Source organism: Monopterus albus, unplaced genomic scaffold (assembly GCF_001952655.1).
Source record: "Monopterus albus unplaced genomic scaffold, M_albus_1.0 scaffold220.1, whole genome shotgun sequence".
In the NCBI taxonomy this organism is placed as follows: domain Eukaryota; kingdom Metazoa; phylum Chordata; class Actinopteri; order Synbranchiformes; family Synbranchidae; genus Monopterus; species Monopterus albus.
This window is the reverse complement of record NW_018128100.1, coordinates 184,131-198,599: the sequence shown is the minus strand read 5'-3', so window position 1 is coordinate 198,599 and position 14,469 is coordinate 184,131. Positions and strand designations below refer to the sequence as shown.

The following is a 14,469-nucleotide window of genomic DNA, read 5'->3' as shown; positions in this document are numbered from 1 at the left end:
GGAGGTGGCGAGAGGGCCATGTAGCTGCTGATGGTGGAGCGAGGTTTTGCTCTAGAGCAGATGGTTGTTTCATGTTTTGAAGACGCTGCAAAAAGCCCTCATTTAACAAGCTGCTTCAGTCTTGGACTCAGTTTTAAGATGCTGTTTATTTTTAACGTGTGAAAGAACAACAACATTTCTTGTTTCCATTGCTCAAGTTTGGAAACATTGAATAAAGCAAGGAAATAAGAGCCACTCATTTCAGTTTCTTACACTGAGGCTTGTCTCGTCTGAAACCAGGGAATTTTTTTTTTTCACGTTTCTTAATTTTAAAATTGACAACAAGATGAAATGACTTGTTTAAATGAACACTTTTGCAGCGTGCTGGCTCTTCATCATGTAGAGAAGCTTCCTCAGTCTCTGTGGATCTTTATTTTACGCTCCACTTTGTAGAAAGATACAAATTCTGTATGTTTTATGTTTGTCGTGATTATGCAGACCCCTTCTCAAGCACCTGTCATCCTTCATGTCTGCTGATTTCCTCCCTCTGCTGTCGGCGCTGCCGTGATCCCTGCTGACCCTGCTCCAGCTCGAACAGCAGGACCCACTGACATGAACATGGACGCCAGGGGATGCATTCATTGTTCAGACCTGATCCGCGGGGGGGGGGCTAAATGTTTACATGCAGTCCTTTGTCAGCTTGGTTTGGAAATCTCTCCTCCATGTTTTTGTTTCCATTTTACACAAGCCTTATTCCAGTGCATCCACCTGTGTTTTACCAACTGTAGAGATCATGTAAATGTACATCAGATGTACTTTAAGGTCGACAACCAGCTGTACTACCAATTCAACATGTAGTTCAGTCCAAAGTCTGATCTTCCAGTGCATGTAGGTGCAGCGGTTTTTTCACAAATAACTAGAAATTGTTCTGGAAAAGCCACATTATCTTATTGTTAAATTGTTCAAATGCTTTTAGCTTCATCTCCCTTATTTTGGAGCGACAGGTGATATCAGAGACCAGTATCTCTAACTCTGCAAATCCAGGATAGACGCCACAGGGGTTAACGCTGCATTCACACCCTGTTGTTAAGCTGCAGCAGACTGAGGCCCAGTGACCTGCTATGACCTGACTGAACCCGCCCTTGTTACACAACACAACATCTTGTCCCAAGGTGTCGTGTTGTTTCCTGCTATGACCTGACTGAACCCGCCCTTTACAACATCTTGTCCCAAGGTGTTGTGTTGTTTAATGAAGCCTTTCCAAATTTCTTGTGTCACTAAACACAGCACACGATGTCACAGGCTGAAACTCATTTAGCTTACTTTATTTCCCTTATGAAGGAGGTCAGACTTGGTGGTAAACATGATAATTTGCAGCTCTTTCATGACCGTGTATGTGTGGTCCACTTGCTCTTACCCAGGCTGATGAACAGGATAAGGCTGTTGCATCTTCCCCAGTAACTGAGTCCCAGGCTGCATGTAAACATTGTCACTGACTGCTGCTTGGTTCCTGTCATCTGTGAAAGACGCCTAACTCTTTGTCATCCAATCAACAGCCCAGCAGAACCCTGCCCCTCCCATACCTGCCCGGCAGTACGAAGTGGCCATGAACCGGCAGCAGCGCTACTTCCGCATCCCCTTCATCCGGCCGGGCGACCAATACAAAGACCCCCAGAACAAGAAGAAGGGCTGGTGGTACGCTCACTTCGATGGGCCCTGGATCGCCAGGCAGATGGAGCTGCATCCTGATAAACACCCCCTTCTACTGGTGGCAGGTCAGTGCAGCATAGGCCGGTGCTCTGATTGGGCAGTTGCTGTCCTCCTGCTGACAGACAGCTGTTGTGATGAGAGACGCTGCTGGGAGGTCGATGTCAGTGGTACTGAGTGAATCAAACACTTATAAATCGTACATATGCAACGCTCACGTCTGCTGAAGTCCCAGTTTGAAGTTAGTAGTAGCTGAAACCCACCATCAGGTCCTTTAAGTCGTGGTAAGAGTACTTAAAGTAATTAGTAAAAAAAAAAAAAAGCTGATTATTTAGTGTTAAAACAGAGGTGGTGCCACCATCTGAGACACTTGGTGGCACCAGTGTGAAGTGGTAGCCCTGCACATGATATTTATATTTTTTAATTTGTAGCATTTTTTTTTTGTTTTTATCATTAATTAGTTTTTCATTTGAGCAGTTGCTGGTATTGTATTGGTAGAATTTTATATGCACAGAGAAAACTCTTGTTTATCCAACTGTCAGTCCAAATAAATGAACCTGTCTAAGTGTTGAGACTGTAAAATTACAGACATACAACACAGCACTAAGACAAAAGCGCTGTTGTTTCCCCATCTGTCTCATGTGCAAGTGTGCACTGCAGAGTTCAAACCTCCTCAGGCTTTATTTGACTTGGACTGTGGCTGTCTGGTGCACTGCAGAGTTCAAACCTCCTCAGACTTTATTTGACTTGGGCTGAGGGATGTTTGTGAGCCCTTCATGAAACCACCTCATTCTGCTTCATCTTACAGGGAAGGACGACATGGAGATGTGCGAGCTGAGTCTGGAGGAGACGGGCCTGTCGAGGAAGAGGGGAGCCGAGATCCTCCCTCGGCAGTTTGAGGAGATCTGGGAGCGCTGTGGCGGGATCCAGTACCTCCGCAGCGCCATCGAGAACCGGCAGGCGCGACCCACCTACGCCACGGCCGTGCTGCAGAGCATGTTCAAGTGACGGGGCCGGGGCTTCTCACTGCAGACAAAGGGACGAGTGCAGCAGCTACCTAACAGATGGCATCCAAGTGCACAGCACTAGGTTCTGACTGTGGGCCGCTCATGTCAGCAGCCAGTTTTTTCAGCTGTCCTTTTGCTATTTGTTTAAGTTTTTGTTGTTGTTGGCTCTCAGTTCTGGGGGGCGGGGGGGTTGCATTGAAACTTATGCAGAGAAATCATACTAAATGATCACATCCGGTTGTTTTCCAGCTAATTCTGTTTCTGCAGTCTAACGACGGGGCCTTAATTCTACTTTAACAGGGTTGAATTGCCAGAAGTAGGACTTTGTTTTCAGTTCTGCTTCCTCACACGTGAAAACCTTTGATTCCTCTGTAATTATGCATTCCTGATTATCACACTGACGTTTCGCCGGTGTGTGGCTTCCTTCCTAACAGCTCGTTGGTGACCCCTCTCTGACCTAAACCTGCTGTTTACGTCGTCTTCATGTGGTTCTTACAGGGCAAAGAAAACTTGCACAAGGAGTTGTGAGCTCTCACTGTGAGGCAGTGCTGCATGAGTGTCTGATGATTCCTCCCGACTGCACTCGTAATGACTTCCGATATTTGATAATACTGTTTTATTTTATCTTTTGTCTTTCCAGCTGAACGCAACTGATCTCATTGATTTGTCTTGTAGTGATTCCTCTTTTCATTTTGTGCAATTTAATGTGTAAAGCTAATGAGAAAGCTCCAAAAACCTTTGACTTTGAGACCAAACGCCGCTCTAGCATGAAGCCCCGCTTGGGGGCTTTTGGCCAGAGCAGAAATTCAGCCATTAGTTTCTCTCTGAGTTTATTAAGCAAAGCGGAAAATGTGAAGTAATTATGCAACTATTGAGACACAAGTCCGCGTGTTGCTGCTGTGTGAGAGCAGATCAGCGCCGCAGAAAAGCCCTTAGGTCATTCGTGCATCTTTAGTCTCAGAATTAGATCTTTTTACACAAAACACTGCAGTGATTCCCAAGGTAATTTCACTTGAGTTTTCATCTTGTAATCTTTAAAAAAAAATCTCCATCTGACTATTTGTTCAACATTCCAGAAAATGTTTAAAGGTTTTTTTAGTCTCATGTCAGACTGGACATTTCTCTGCTGTGAGAGAAGCTGTAAAGCACCTCATTAACTCTGCACTGGTACTCGGCCTTGAACTGGAACTTTCATTCAACGCTGACATATTTTCTCCACAGCAGGTGTAGTGTGTAGAGCCACAGTGATATTGCTACTAAGATGTAAAAGTTTATTTTTGAAAGAACAGTTTCTACTTCAGTGGCTCAGGCGTGTGACAAGCAATAAGTCACACACTAAGCTAAGGGGGGAAAAAGCAGGCCTCCTTTGTGGTGTACATAAACAATATAAGACAATCTGCTGTGACGTCACACCTGAGGCTGCTGAGATTGTTGAGATTGATGCTCTGCTCAACAGACAGGTGACTCAGATGAAAGCGAAGCTCGTCCCCTTTACAAAAGGCATTAACATGCAGGAAAGCAGCCTTAAGCCAGCGGACCAGTGCACTGAAGGTCTGATAGTCGTGCAGTGACTACATTTCAGTGCTTGAGCAGGTCTGACTGTTCAGTCTACTTTGCCCAGTGTCTAGACATGCAACACAACACAACACAAAACTGTGCCAAATGGGGGTGTGTGAAGTCTTGAACAGGGCTCACAAAGAGTTAATGACCTCAGGTCCATTTGGGAGGCCTTTGCTGAGGTTTTCTGATCTGACTAGCTGTGGCAGAGCTCGTTTGGTATGTAGTCAGATAAATAATACTCTTTGTAAAGTAACGAACATCACCGAGCGAGCAGCAGTTTGAAATCACCTGAAGTCCCAAATTATTTAGCCATGAGTGAAGAAATGGTGCAGCAACTCAAACGACTCCCTTCTGTCTGATGTTTGCATTAGACCACTTTAAAGACCTACAGAACCAGAAAGAAGGAAGTGCGCACATGTCAAATATCAGACCTGAGTCTCTGGTCCAAAAATGCCTGCATGCTAATGCCGAGTGTAAATGGGCCACGTTCTGAGCTTTGACCATGTTTAAGATTGTGTTCAAACCTGAGTGACGACACGATGTTTCCTCTAATGATAAAGGAAACGTCACGCATCTGGTTTTTTTTTTTGTGACATAACATGATCAAGGATGAAGCAGGAGACAAAAGCCGTTAGATAAAGATGAATTACAATAACAGAGAGAATTCAGTGTCTCTGTAAACAAAGAGGATCCCACCATGAACACACTGCTGGTGGCCTCGCCGAGCACAGGTGTCAGAGCCGCAGCCGCCCACCTGAGCAGACTGAACACAAACAAGTGGTTTTCCTCTGCAGCACAAAGGCTGGAGGAAATAAAAATACTCAAAACTGGCTCAGCTCAGGTTCAGACATGGTGACATGTTCAAAGGTTTGAGCTGCATTTCAAATTTATCTAATAAAAAAAAGTCGACTTCCTTGTCATAGAGCAGAAATCATGTTTGTGCCAAATAGAGCAAAAGACCTACAGGAAGTGCGCACATGTCAAATATCAGACCTGAGTCTCTGGTCCAAAAATGCCTGCATGCTAATGCCGAGTGTAAATGGGCCACGTTCTGAGCTTTGACCATGTTTAAGATTGTGTTCAAACCTGAGTGACGACACGATGTTTCCTCTAATGATAAAGGAAACGTCACGCATCTGGTTTTTCTCCACACATTACAATCATTCCTCGGGAAGCACTGCCTTTGTCCACTGTCAGTTTTCTAACGCTGATCTCTCTAACAGACAAATAAATGAATTCCATGTTTCACTCACTTCTCTGCTCTTCTTTGGTGTCGTGATGCTGCCAGCAAGTAAAAGTGTCTTTGGGAAAAAAATGAAGAACAGTGTTGTTTCTTATCGAACACAGGTTGTATTTCAACTAACTGATGCTCCACATGGTGACCATCCAACACCCTGAATAAGAAAAATCCAAATTAGTCGGATTTTTTCCCCAAAGTAGCAGGAAAAACAGAACAGTGACAGGTTATTTACATGAACTGTACAAGAGAAACATGACGTCGGAGAACAACCACCTCACAAAAAAGAAAATCACTTTTTCACCTGTCAAACAGCAATGGATGTCATTTAAATATGAAAAATCAGGTTTAACTGACCAACGTTTTCCTGAGGTTTGTGTTTAAAGTGGCCTTTATCTGCAACATGTGAGCCAAGTCCATCCACTGATTGTGAGCTGGGCATGATGGGAACTGGATGATTTCCAAGGTTGAGATCAACTTTCATGCTTAAGAAATCTCTGTCTTTCCTATGATGATATGTTAATCTCCCAGAAAATGGGATGTTTTCTAACCCCTCACTGTGGTGGTGATTAAATATCAGCAAAAGTCATGACATTCCCATGGGACTCAGTTGTAGCTGCTAAGCGCTAATTAGTCTGTCCATGCTGATAGTGCTAATTAGCACATGTACAACAGGGCAAACAATCTTTATCTTGTTAAGCTCTCAAAGCTTATTGGGAAATCTGAGAAACAACAGGTACAGTGGGCAGAACAAAAACCAAACGAAGATGAGCCTCCATAGTGGAGAAGGTTTTCAGATGATTGATCCTGAGGATTTCCACAGTGACAAACCTATTCCCTACAGAAACAAACAGAGGGAGACCAGGGGCGATCAATAAAAGGCCGGTTGACGCTGGAGAGTTGAGCTCCTCTTCATCATCGATGACTCTCCAACATTTTTCAAAGTGGCCTAAATGTCTTTTTCCCCTGAAGCTGTGAGGAGTTTGTCCTCAAACATCTTCAGCTTGGCATCATCCTTGATTTTGAACCGAGTTCCTGCTGCTGAGTCATGTTTCATCAAGTCTGCAGGGAGAGAGAGAGAGAGAGAGATACAGTATTAAAGGGGAAGTCCACCAATTTTACACATCAGTCATTGTACCAGACTTGGAGACCTGGATCCTCCATTTCCCATAATACATTTCAACTGTTTTGGGAGCTTGGCCCACACTAAAGACTACAACTGAGAATATCGCAGCCATTTTGATCGTTTTCCCCAAATTTAAGAACAAACCAGCACTTATGCTGGAGTGCTAGTTTGATATTGTTGAAACTTTAAATAAGCTCCAGAGGTTTTTCTGTTCAGAAAAACTGTTTAAGCAGTGGTGCAATATTAAAATATAATACCAGTTTATTACAACTTGGGTCGAGTACTTTTTGTCGCTTGGTCCGGGGGTGTCTCAGGTATTCATTGGTAAGTACTTTCTAAAAATAAATAAGACAAAACTGAAAATAAAAGACCCACATTTTTCTATTTTGTGCTGTTTCACTGAACTATCATCCTCTGATGAGTTGCATAAAAATGTCACGCTTTTCCATTTAGACACACTGTGTCCGTTCTTGTATTGAAATTTCAGACAAATTGGGATCCCGGTGATTCTGGGAGCCATGTTGTCGGGGGCAACAGCCACTGGTAGGGTCTCCCAAGGCAAAGTGGTCCTGGGGAGGGTCCAGACAAAGAGCGATTCCAAGATCCCTAATGATTTAGAGTTTTCTGAGCTGTGTCACCTTGTTGAGATTAGGGTAACTGGGTGTGTCACCTTGTTGAGATTAGGGTAACCGGGACCCCCTCCTGGAGCCAGGCCTGTTGAGCATCTGGTGGTCGCGCTTTGGCCTGTGGGGTCCAGTCAGGAACAGCCCAGACCTGTGTTCAGCAGCGGAGGAGGGCTAGGTGGTGGGACCCTGAGGCCAATTAATGTGTCCTCTGTGGATGAAGTAGTCTGAAGACTCGGTGAGTCTCACTCATATCTTTAGCAGAGGTCTCTGAGACGGTAGTGGATGAGATGCTGAAGGCTCTGGACATTGTTGGGCTCTGTTGACTGACTTGTTTCTTCAAAGTCTCATAGCGGACAGGGAGGGTACCTGCACTCTGACCCATATTTTAAAAAGGGGGACCGGAGGGAGTGTGTCAGCTATCAGGCTATCACACTGCTCAGCCTGCAGGAAAGCTTATGCCAAGGTGCTGGAAAGGAGGCTCCACCTGACTGTCGAACCCCAGAGGGTTCCTGGGTGGCTCTCGCTGGAGGTTTTCTGAGAAGGTCCTACTGGCAGGAGTAGACCCGGGATATGCCTGGGACCGCCTCAGGTCCCCCAGGAGCAGAGGGCTGTCTGGACTACCCTGCTGAATCTGCTGTTAGTGATGGATGAATGGGTTTACGGGTGGAGGCACCCTGCTCCCCCTCTAAGGTCAAGAGAAACTACTGCAGTTTCTGAAATATAATACTGAAAGATAATCCAGAGCAACGTCCCTGAAATAACAGATCCTTTTAACCCGACTATGCTCATTATGTGTTTATCAGACGTCACACAACATTTACAGTCGAGGTTACACTATCTTTTTCCAGTGGCAATTAATAGAAATGTAGCAGTTTCTTTAATTAGTGCCAAATTATGTGGCACTTTCTAGGAAGTCGTTAGGAATTCACAGATCCATAAAATGTTATCAATGTGCTTTGTCTTGTGAATGTGGTAAATCTGCTGCTTTCTCCCTTCAGGCTGTCCCAGATCTGTTTTTTGTCTTCCTCACTGTAAACTTTTCTGCTCTTTCGTGAGTTCGGCTTCTCTTTCTTAATGTGCACAGTGTGGCCTTGGTGACACAGGCGGAGACTATGACTCCAAAACACCTTTTATCCAGGGCAGAAAGCTGGTGAACCTCCCACGCAGCTCATCAGCGTCTCAGAGGAGCAGGCTGATCACCCCGAGGTGGGACTGGTGTTGATCCGTCTAAGGTTTATGCTCCTTCCTCCGTTTACCTGCTCGCAGTAAGACCTGAGTGCACACCAGGGATTTAACCAGAGCTGTTTTGCTTTAGACAATGGGCCCCTCTTACCTTTGGTGGTTTTCTCAGGTGCCATTAAAGCCAATACGTTTTCTTAACTGGACAGGCCTGGGAGTGAGGAGCTGTCTTTGTTTCTATAACGAGAAAATTGAAGCAGGAGTGAAAACAAACTGCAGCCACAGCAGCTTAGGCCTATAGCAGTACAATTGCTGACTTTCCACAGCTGTAAAACCCAGTGTCCTGGTATAAGATAAAAACCACAGAAACCAACACTGCTGTTTTACTGGTCTCCAGCAGGTCGACAGCTCATTGTGGGCTGTTGTACTGTTCACACAGGTGCTCATCATGCGACAGCTCATTGTGGGCTGTTGTACTGGAGCGCATCAGTTCACACAGGTGCTCATCATAGTTTTGTAGTTCTCCTCCGTAGTCTCATCAGAAAATGTCTCCAACATGATAATAACCTAAAAATATCTTTGCAAAGATTCATCTGATGGGAAATTCATCTTTCAACAGAGAACTCTCTGTGGTGCTCTGTCAGGCGCTGAGGTGCACGGGCCTAACAGGGTTGAAATGAGATTTTTCTGGCAGCAGAACAGCTGCAACTGTGAGCCAGTAGTTAATGAAAGAACCACTTTCTCTCCATTAAATCAGCTTAGCATCGATTTAGAGCGTTGGGGGCTGAAGATGTGAGGGAGAGATGAGACCAGAGACTAAACTCAAAGGACACGGAGAAGAGCAAAGTCAGTACGTACAGGTGTAACGTCACTACAGCACCAAACCTCGTGCTGCTTTGTCTCAGTTGATTTGTTTCTCTGCTGACCCTAAAATGCATTTTTAATTTACAGGTGACACAAGAGCAAACGTGCCTGAGGTTAAAACATTCCGACAGACCCGAGTCCTCTCTGGGGCGACACTCGGCTCTGTTAGCTGTTAAATGTCGTCATCATTTTATTTAACAGTTGGATCTGTCTGTCAAATAGTACACAGTGTCCCTGAAAGGACGAGTCAAAAGGACTGTGTTGACCCCCCCAATGCAATGAGAAACTGCCAGAGGTCCTGACAAATACACAGATCTGGTGGCTTTTTAGTAAAGTACAGATCAGATTTATCTTTATCTAGTGTTAATTGATGTTATTGTGGTAAAACACCGAACTGCTTTGTGTTTGAAATGTGCTCTATGTATAATTAAAGCTGCTTTTCTTAATGAACAAAGCAACAGAAGCAGAAAAAATACTTTGAACATATTTCTTCAACAAGTCTTCAGTCTGTTAAAGGACAAATGTGGTGATAATCAGTTTTTCTTCATGTCTACAAAGACTCAAACCAACAGTGGATGTCTCCCACTGACAGTCTTGTGTGTGTCCGCTGTCCTCCCTCTGAGCCAGAAACCATTAAACCCATCCAACGACCGCACTGGTTCCTTCTTCACCATGAACACACGCACTGGACTTTAGCCACCAGAACCCATGTGGGTTCATCTGCTGAAACGAGTCCCCAACAGTTTCCTCCTGTTGTAAGAAATGACTGATCCTTTTAAAAAGTGAAACTATAAATCGGAGGTATTTTGTAAGATTTCCATATTTAGAAGGACCCCGTGGGCGTGAAGCACAGAGAGCAGAGAATCCGAGAGACAAACACATTGTTGGTTTTGGTCTTTTCACTAGATTTGGTGAAAACACAATAACAGCAGCTTAATCCCACCCGGTTTCAGACCATCAGATCCCAGTGTCAACTGACCTAAAAACAGATTTAGAAGTACTGTGGCTCCCTGGCCGTTATTAAAAAGTCCAGGCAGTAACTTTTTAATTCAGTTAAAGTTTCCTAATCTAATAAAACCTCCGGCTGACAAAAGGCTCTGTGTGCGAGCTGACACCCGGTGATTCAAACTCAGTATTGAGGCTTTTGAGCCAACTGTCGACTAAATCACGTGTGCACCAGTATGCACATAAACATCTAGTGAAGCTTCTGCTCCACTGAATCCATGAAAACTAACAACAGATACAAACCTCACATCTGTGTGGAGCCAAATTAATACACGTAGTAAAACCAAACACTGTGTTTTCATCACGTTCTGGCACCTGAGTGAAAACTGAGCTCCACCAACTGTTCGTTTTCAGGCTTTCTCATTTTCATTGTGTTACATTTGAATGGAAACCTGGTGATAGTGACCTTGTTGATCTTAATGTACCAATTATTTTGTCTTTGTCACGATGCAGACACTTTATACTGCAGGTTTAGATTCATGCCCACCACACACCACCATCACAGCCCCTCACCTGCACACCGCCCCGTGTCCAGGAACCACATGACACTCCCCTCCTTGGCAGTAGTCAGGCTGGAGGACACACACACTCTGGCATGGCAGGCCGTCCTCCGACACAAAGCCCGGCTCACACACACACTGAGCCTCTGTCGTCCAGCTGTTTGCCACGCAGCGAGAAAACCGGTCACAGGCCAGGAACTTGCAGGGATCAGCCTGATCAGCTGCAGGGAGATGAGGAGGGGAATGGAGCCGACATTAATGAGAGCTGTCTCTCACAGTGACCAGGACTGGATTATGGCCCTGGGAGACCCTGGAGCACTTCACCTTTGGGGACCCCCCTCCCACCGCGATTTTTCTGGCCTAAAATTTAGATTTGATTTTTGACTCTGAAAACCTCATGCTGTCAGGGGCCCTCACATGTGGCCCAAGGCTTTCTGAGGGCCTTTGAATGGAAGAAGCCCCTGCGGCCCCTGGCAGCTGGAGGCCTGGAGCACTGGCCCCACCCACCGCGTCCATAATCCAGCCTTGATACATTACAGTGAAGACCCCATGTTCACTGGTGCTGCTGGTCTCAGGACGGTGGTTGTGCACAGTAACAACCACATAGAAAATCACCAGCTGCGTCTTTTACAGAAGGTTTAAGTTGAATTCTTAATCCAGGACTTTGAGTTGTGATGCAGTATATTTACATTACATCGATCCAAACCGGATGTGAGGGCCGCTGACAGCGCCGAGCGCCTGTGCACTATCACAACCAGCCAATTTTACAATGTGATTGTTCCAGCAAACACTTTATCTCCAATCAGGACTTTGGCAGAACACAATCAGCCGAAGATGGAGCAGCAGCACTCGTCCCTGTCTTCATCACCATCATCCCAGCCCTGTAATGTTCTGTACAGTCCCACAGGGCATTGGAGGATTTGACATATAGACCTAATTACTGAGTCTATTTGACTGTTTCTGATCTCTGCTCTCGGCCTCCAGCTCATCTGGGGAAAATATTACGACACAAAGCTTACTGAGTGTGAGATGCATACAAAGAAGCACCGCTGGCACAACTGTGTGATGCATTGTGATATGATGCTGCTTTGTGTTTTATCACACTCATAAAAAAGATATCAGACATCACTGTACTGCAGCTGTGTGAGGAATGAGGAACCTAAAGGCCTTTGAAGGATCTCCCTATAGTGTGAAGCCATAAGAATGCAGCTGAATTAGGCACGCAGCTCGAATGTTAACTCTAAGGTCCAGTCCAACGAGAAATCAACCAAATCCCATGGACTAAATGTGGACTTCCAAAACAAAGTGAGCTGACACCACACAATGATCCACCCTGACATTAAGACACTTTAAAACATGTGAGGCCATATCTTTTAACCTCCTAACCACCGTCCTACACTGGACCAGCCTGTGAACCCACAGCACAAATTGATCTTCTCTGACCTGTGGTTATTTCTGAATCAGTTCTGAACCCAACCCCTTAAAGTATTATGGTTGACTTTGGGGAGTTTAATGGTCGATTGAGTCTGTTGAGTCAGACAGAAGAGCAGCGCTGGAGGAGACGAGGGAGTAGTCAGACGGATGTTTAAGTAAGGGATGAATCCTTGTTTCACTCTGCCTCATGAAGCCGGGGCACCTTTATATTGAAATGTGCATTAACTGGTAAAATTATCTTGAACTCTTTCAGTTGAACCTTTTTCAAGAAGATTTATGGGAATTTGAAATAATTTCAAGCTCCTGCAAATATTGTAGTGATTGGTGAAAAAGGCAAATGCCTGAAGGGACGTACTAGTTAAGGATCTTATGTTTCTAGCTGCTGTGTTTCAGGCTGTTCAGACCGGATGTACCTGGCTCAATGTCCAGAGAGCGGCTGTCGATGTGGATGTGCAGGTTCCTGGCAGCACTGGAGCAGAACTCCTCCAGGGCGCAGTGCACGGCCTCGGTGATGTTGTACGGCACCGACCTGGCAAACTTCATCTTGCTGTTGACGACCACACTGCCCTTCCTGAAGTTGAGAATCTCCAGTTTCCTGAAGCCCGTCAGGTTGGCCTGCAGGTAGGGCAGCAGCTGGAGACACAGGCAGACAGTTAACATCACCTTGTCTGAGTCAGGGTGAAGCGTTTGGATCCTGAGTGTCATGTGGGAATGTGTCGGTTAATTTTAAGTGTTTGTTTTCATTTATCAAGTCGCCTCTTCTGTGTTTGTTTTCATTTATCAAGTCGCCTCATCTGTCATGAGACGCTGCACAGCTGATTCACACAGGAAGACATCAGGAGATCTGTAAACATCAACGCCTTGGTCAGTGTTGGGAAGTTACACAACTGCTGCACTGAAGACAAACAGAAAAATGTATAACAATAAGCAGGTTTCTGTGGTTATTTACTATCATATAGGGAGATCTGGAGCAGTACTGCTGGAGGCTTCTGTACTATTTACTATTTATTTTGTCCTATTAGTTTGGCCTCTGGCAGTTTACTTCTTAGCATTGTGTCATTTAAGGTTGTTCACTGGAGCTGAACTGCTTACAGATCAAAATAAGTCAAATAAGACTGGAGGAGACAGCAACCCTCTGATCGGTGGTGTAGCTTGTCCAGTTCAGTGAGAATTCAACTTGATGCCGTCCTAAATAAGGTGAGTGCCTAGTCAGACACGAATGATTTTGGTCAATGCAGCCACAGGAAATGTCTTTTCTAGCTGTTGTGTGTGTGTCTGTGTGTGTGTGTGTGTGTGTGTGTGTGTGTCGTGAAATGAAAAATCCACTGTGTGTGTGTGTGTGTGTCTTGAAATGAAAAATCCATCACACTGACATTAATAAAGCTGCAGTAAACGGAGTCAACACACACCCAGGTGTTGATACCTGTGGGTCAAGACTAAAGTCACACACAGTGTCACACACAGTGTGTCTCACACACACACACACACACACACACACACACACTGAACACTTTAAACCATGTGAGCCCATATCTTTTAACCTCCTAACCACCGTCCTACACTGGACCAGCCTGTGAACCCAGAGCACAAATTGATCTTCTCTGACCTGGGGTTATTTCTGAATCAGTTCTGAAACCAACACCTTAAAGTATTATGGTTGACTTTGGGGAGTTTAATGGTCGGTTGAGTCTGTTGAGTCAGACAGAAGAGAAGCGCTGGAGGACACGAGGGATTAGTCAAACGGATGTTTAAGTAAGGGATGAATCCTTGTTTCACTCTGGCTCATGAAGCCGGGGCACCTTTATATTGAAATGTGCATTAACTGGTAAAATTATCTTGAACTCTTTCAGTTGAACCTTTTTCAAGAAGATTTATGGGAATTTGAAATAATTTCAAGCTCCTGCAAATATTGTAGTGATTGGTGAAAAAGGCAAATGCCTGAAGGGACGTACTAGTTAAGGATCTTATGTTTCTAGCTGCTGTGTTTCAGGCTGTTCAGACCGGATGTACCTGGCTCAATGTCCAGAGAGCGGCTGTCGATGTGGATGTGCAGGTTCCTGGCAGCACTGGAACAGAACTCCTCCAGGGCGCAGTGTACGGCCTCGGTGATGTTGTACGGCACCGACCTGGCAAACTTCATCTTGCTGTTGACGACCACACTGCCCTTCCTGAAGTTGAGAATCTCCAGTTTCCTGAAGCCCGTCAGGTTGGCCTGCAGGTAGGGCAGCAGCTGGAGACACAGGCA

The 14,469-nt window shown here is 45.2% G+C and overlaps 1 protein-coding gene across 1 annotated transcript in view; it reads left to right on the top strand.

Moving 5' to 3' along the window:
- myo6a (myosin VIa) overlaps window positions 1-4,247 on the top strand; it is a 101,735-nt gene extending 97,488 nt beyond the window's left edge. The window contains exons 34-35 of the mRNA XM_020619470.1: window positions 1,536-1,754; window positions 2,495-4,247. Of these exons, the coding sequence (XP_020475126.1) occupies window positions 1,536-1,754; window positions 2,495-2,694 (419 nt within the window). The 3' untranslated portion in view covers window positions 2,695-4,247. The remainder of the gene's footprint in view (window positions 1-1,535; window positions 1,755-2,494) is intronic.
- Window positions 4,248-14,469: the final 10,222 nt, after the last annotated feature.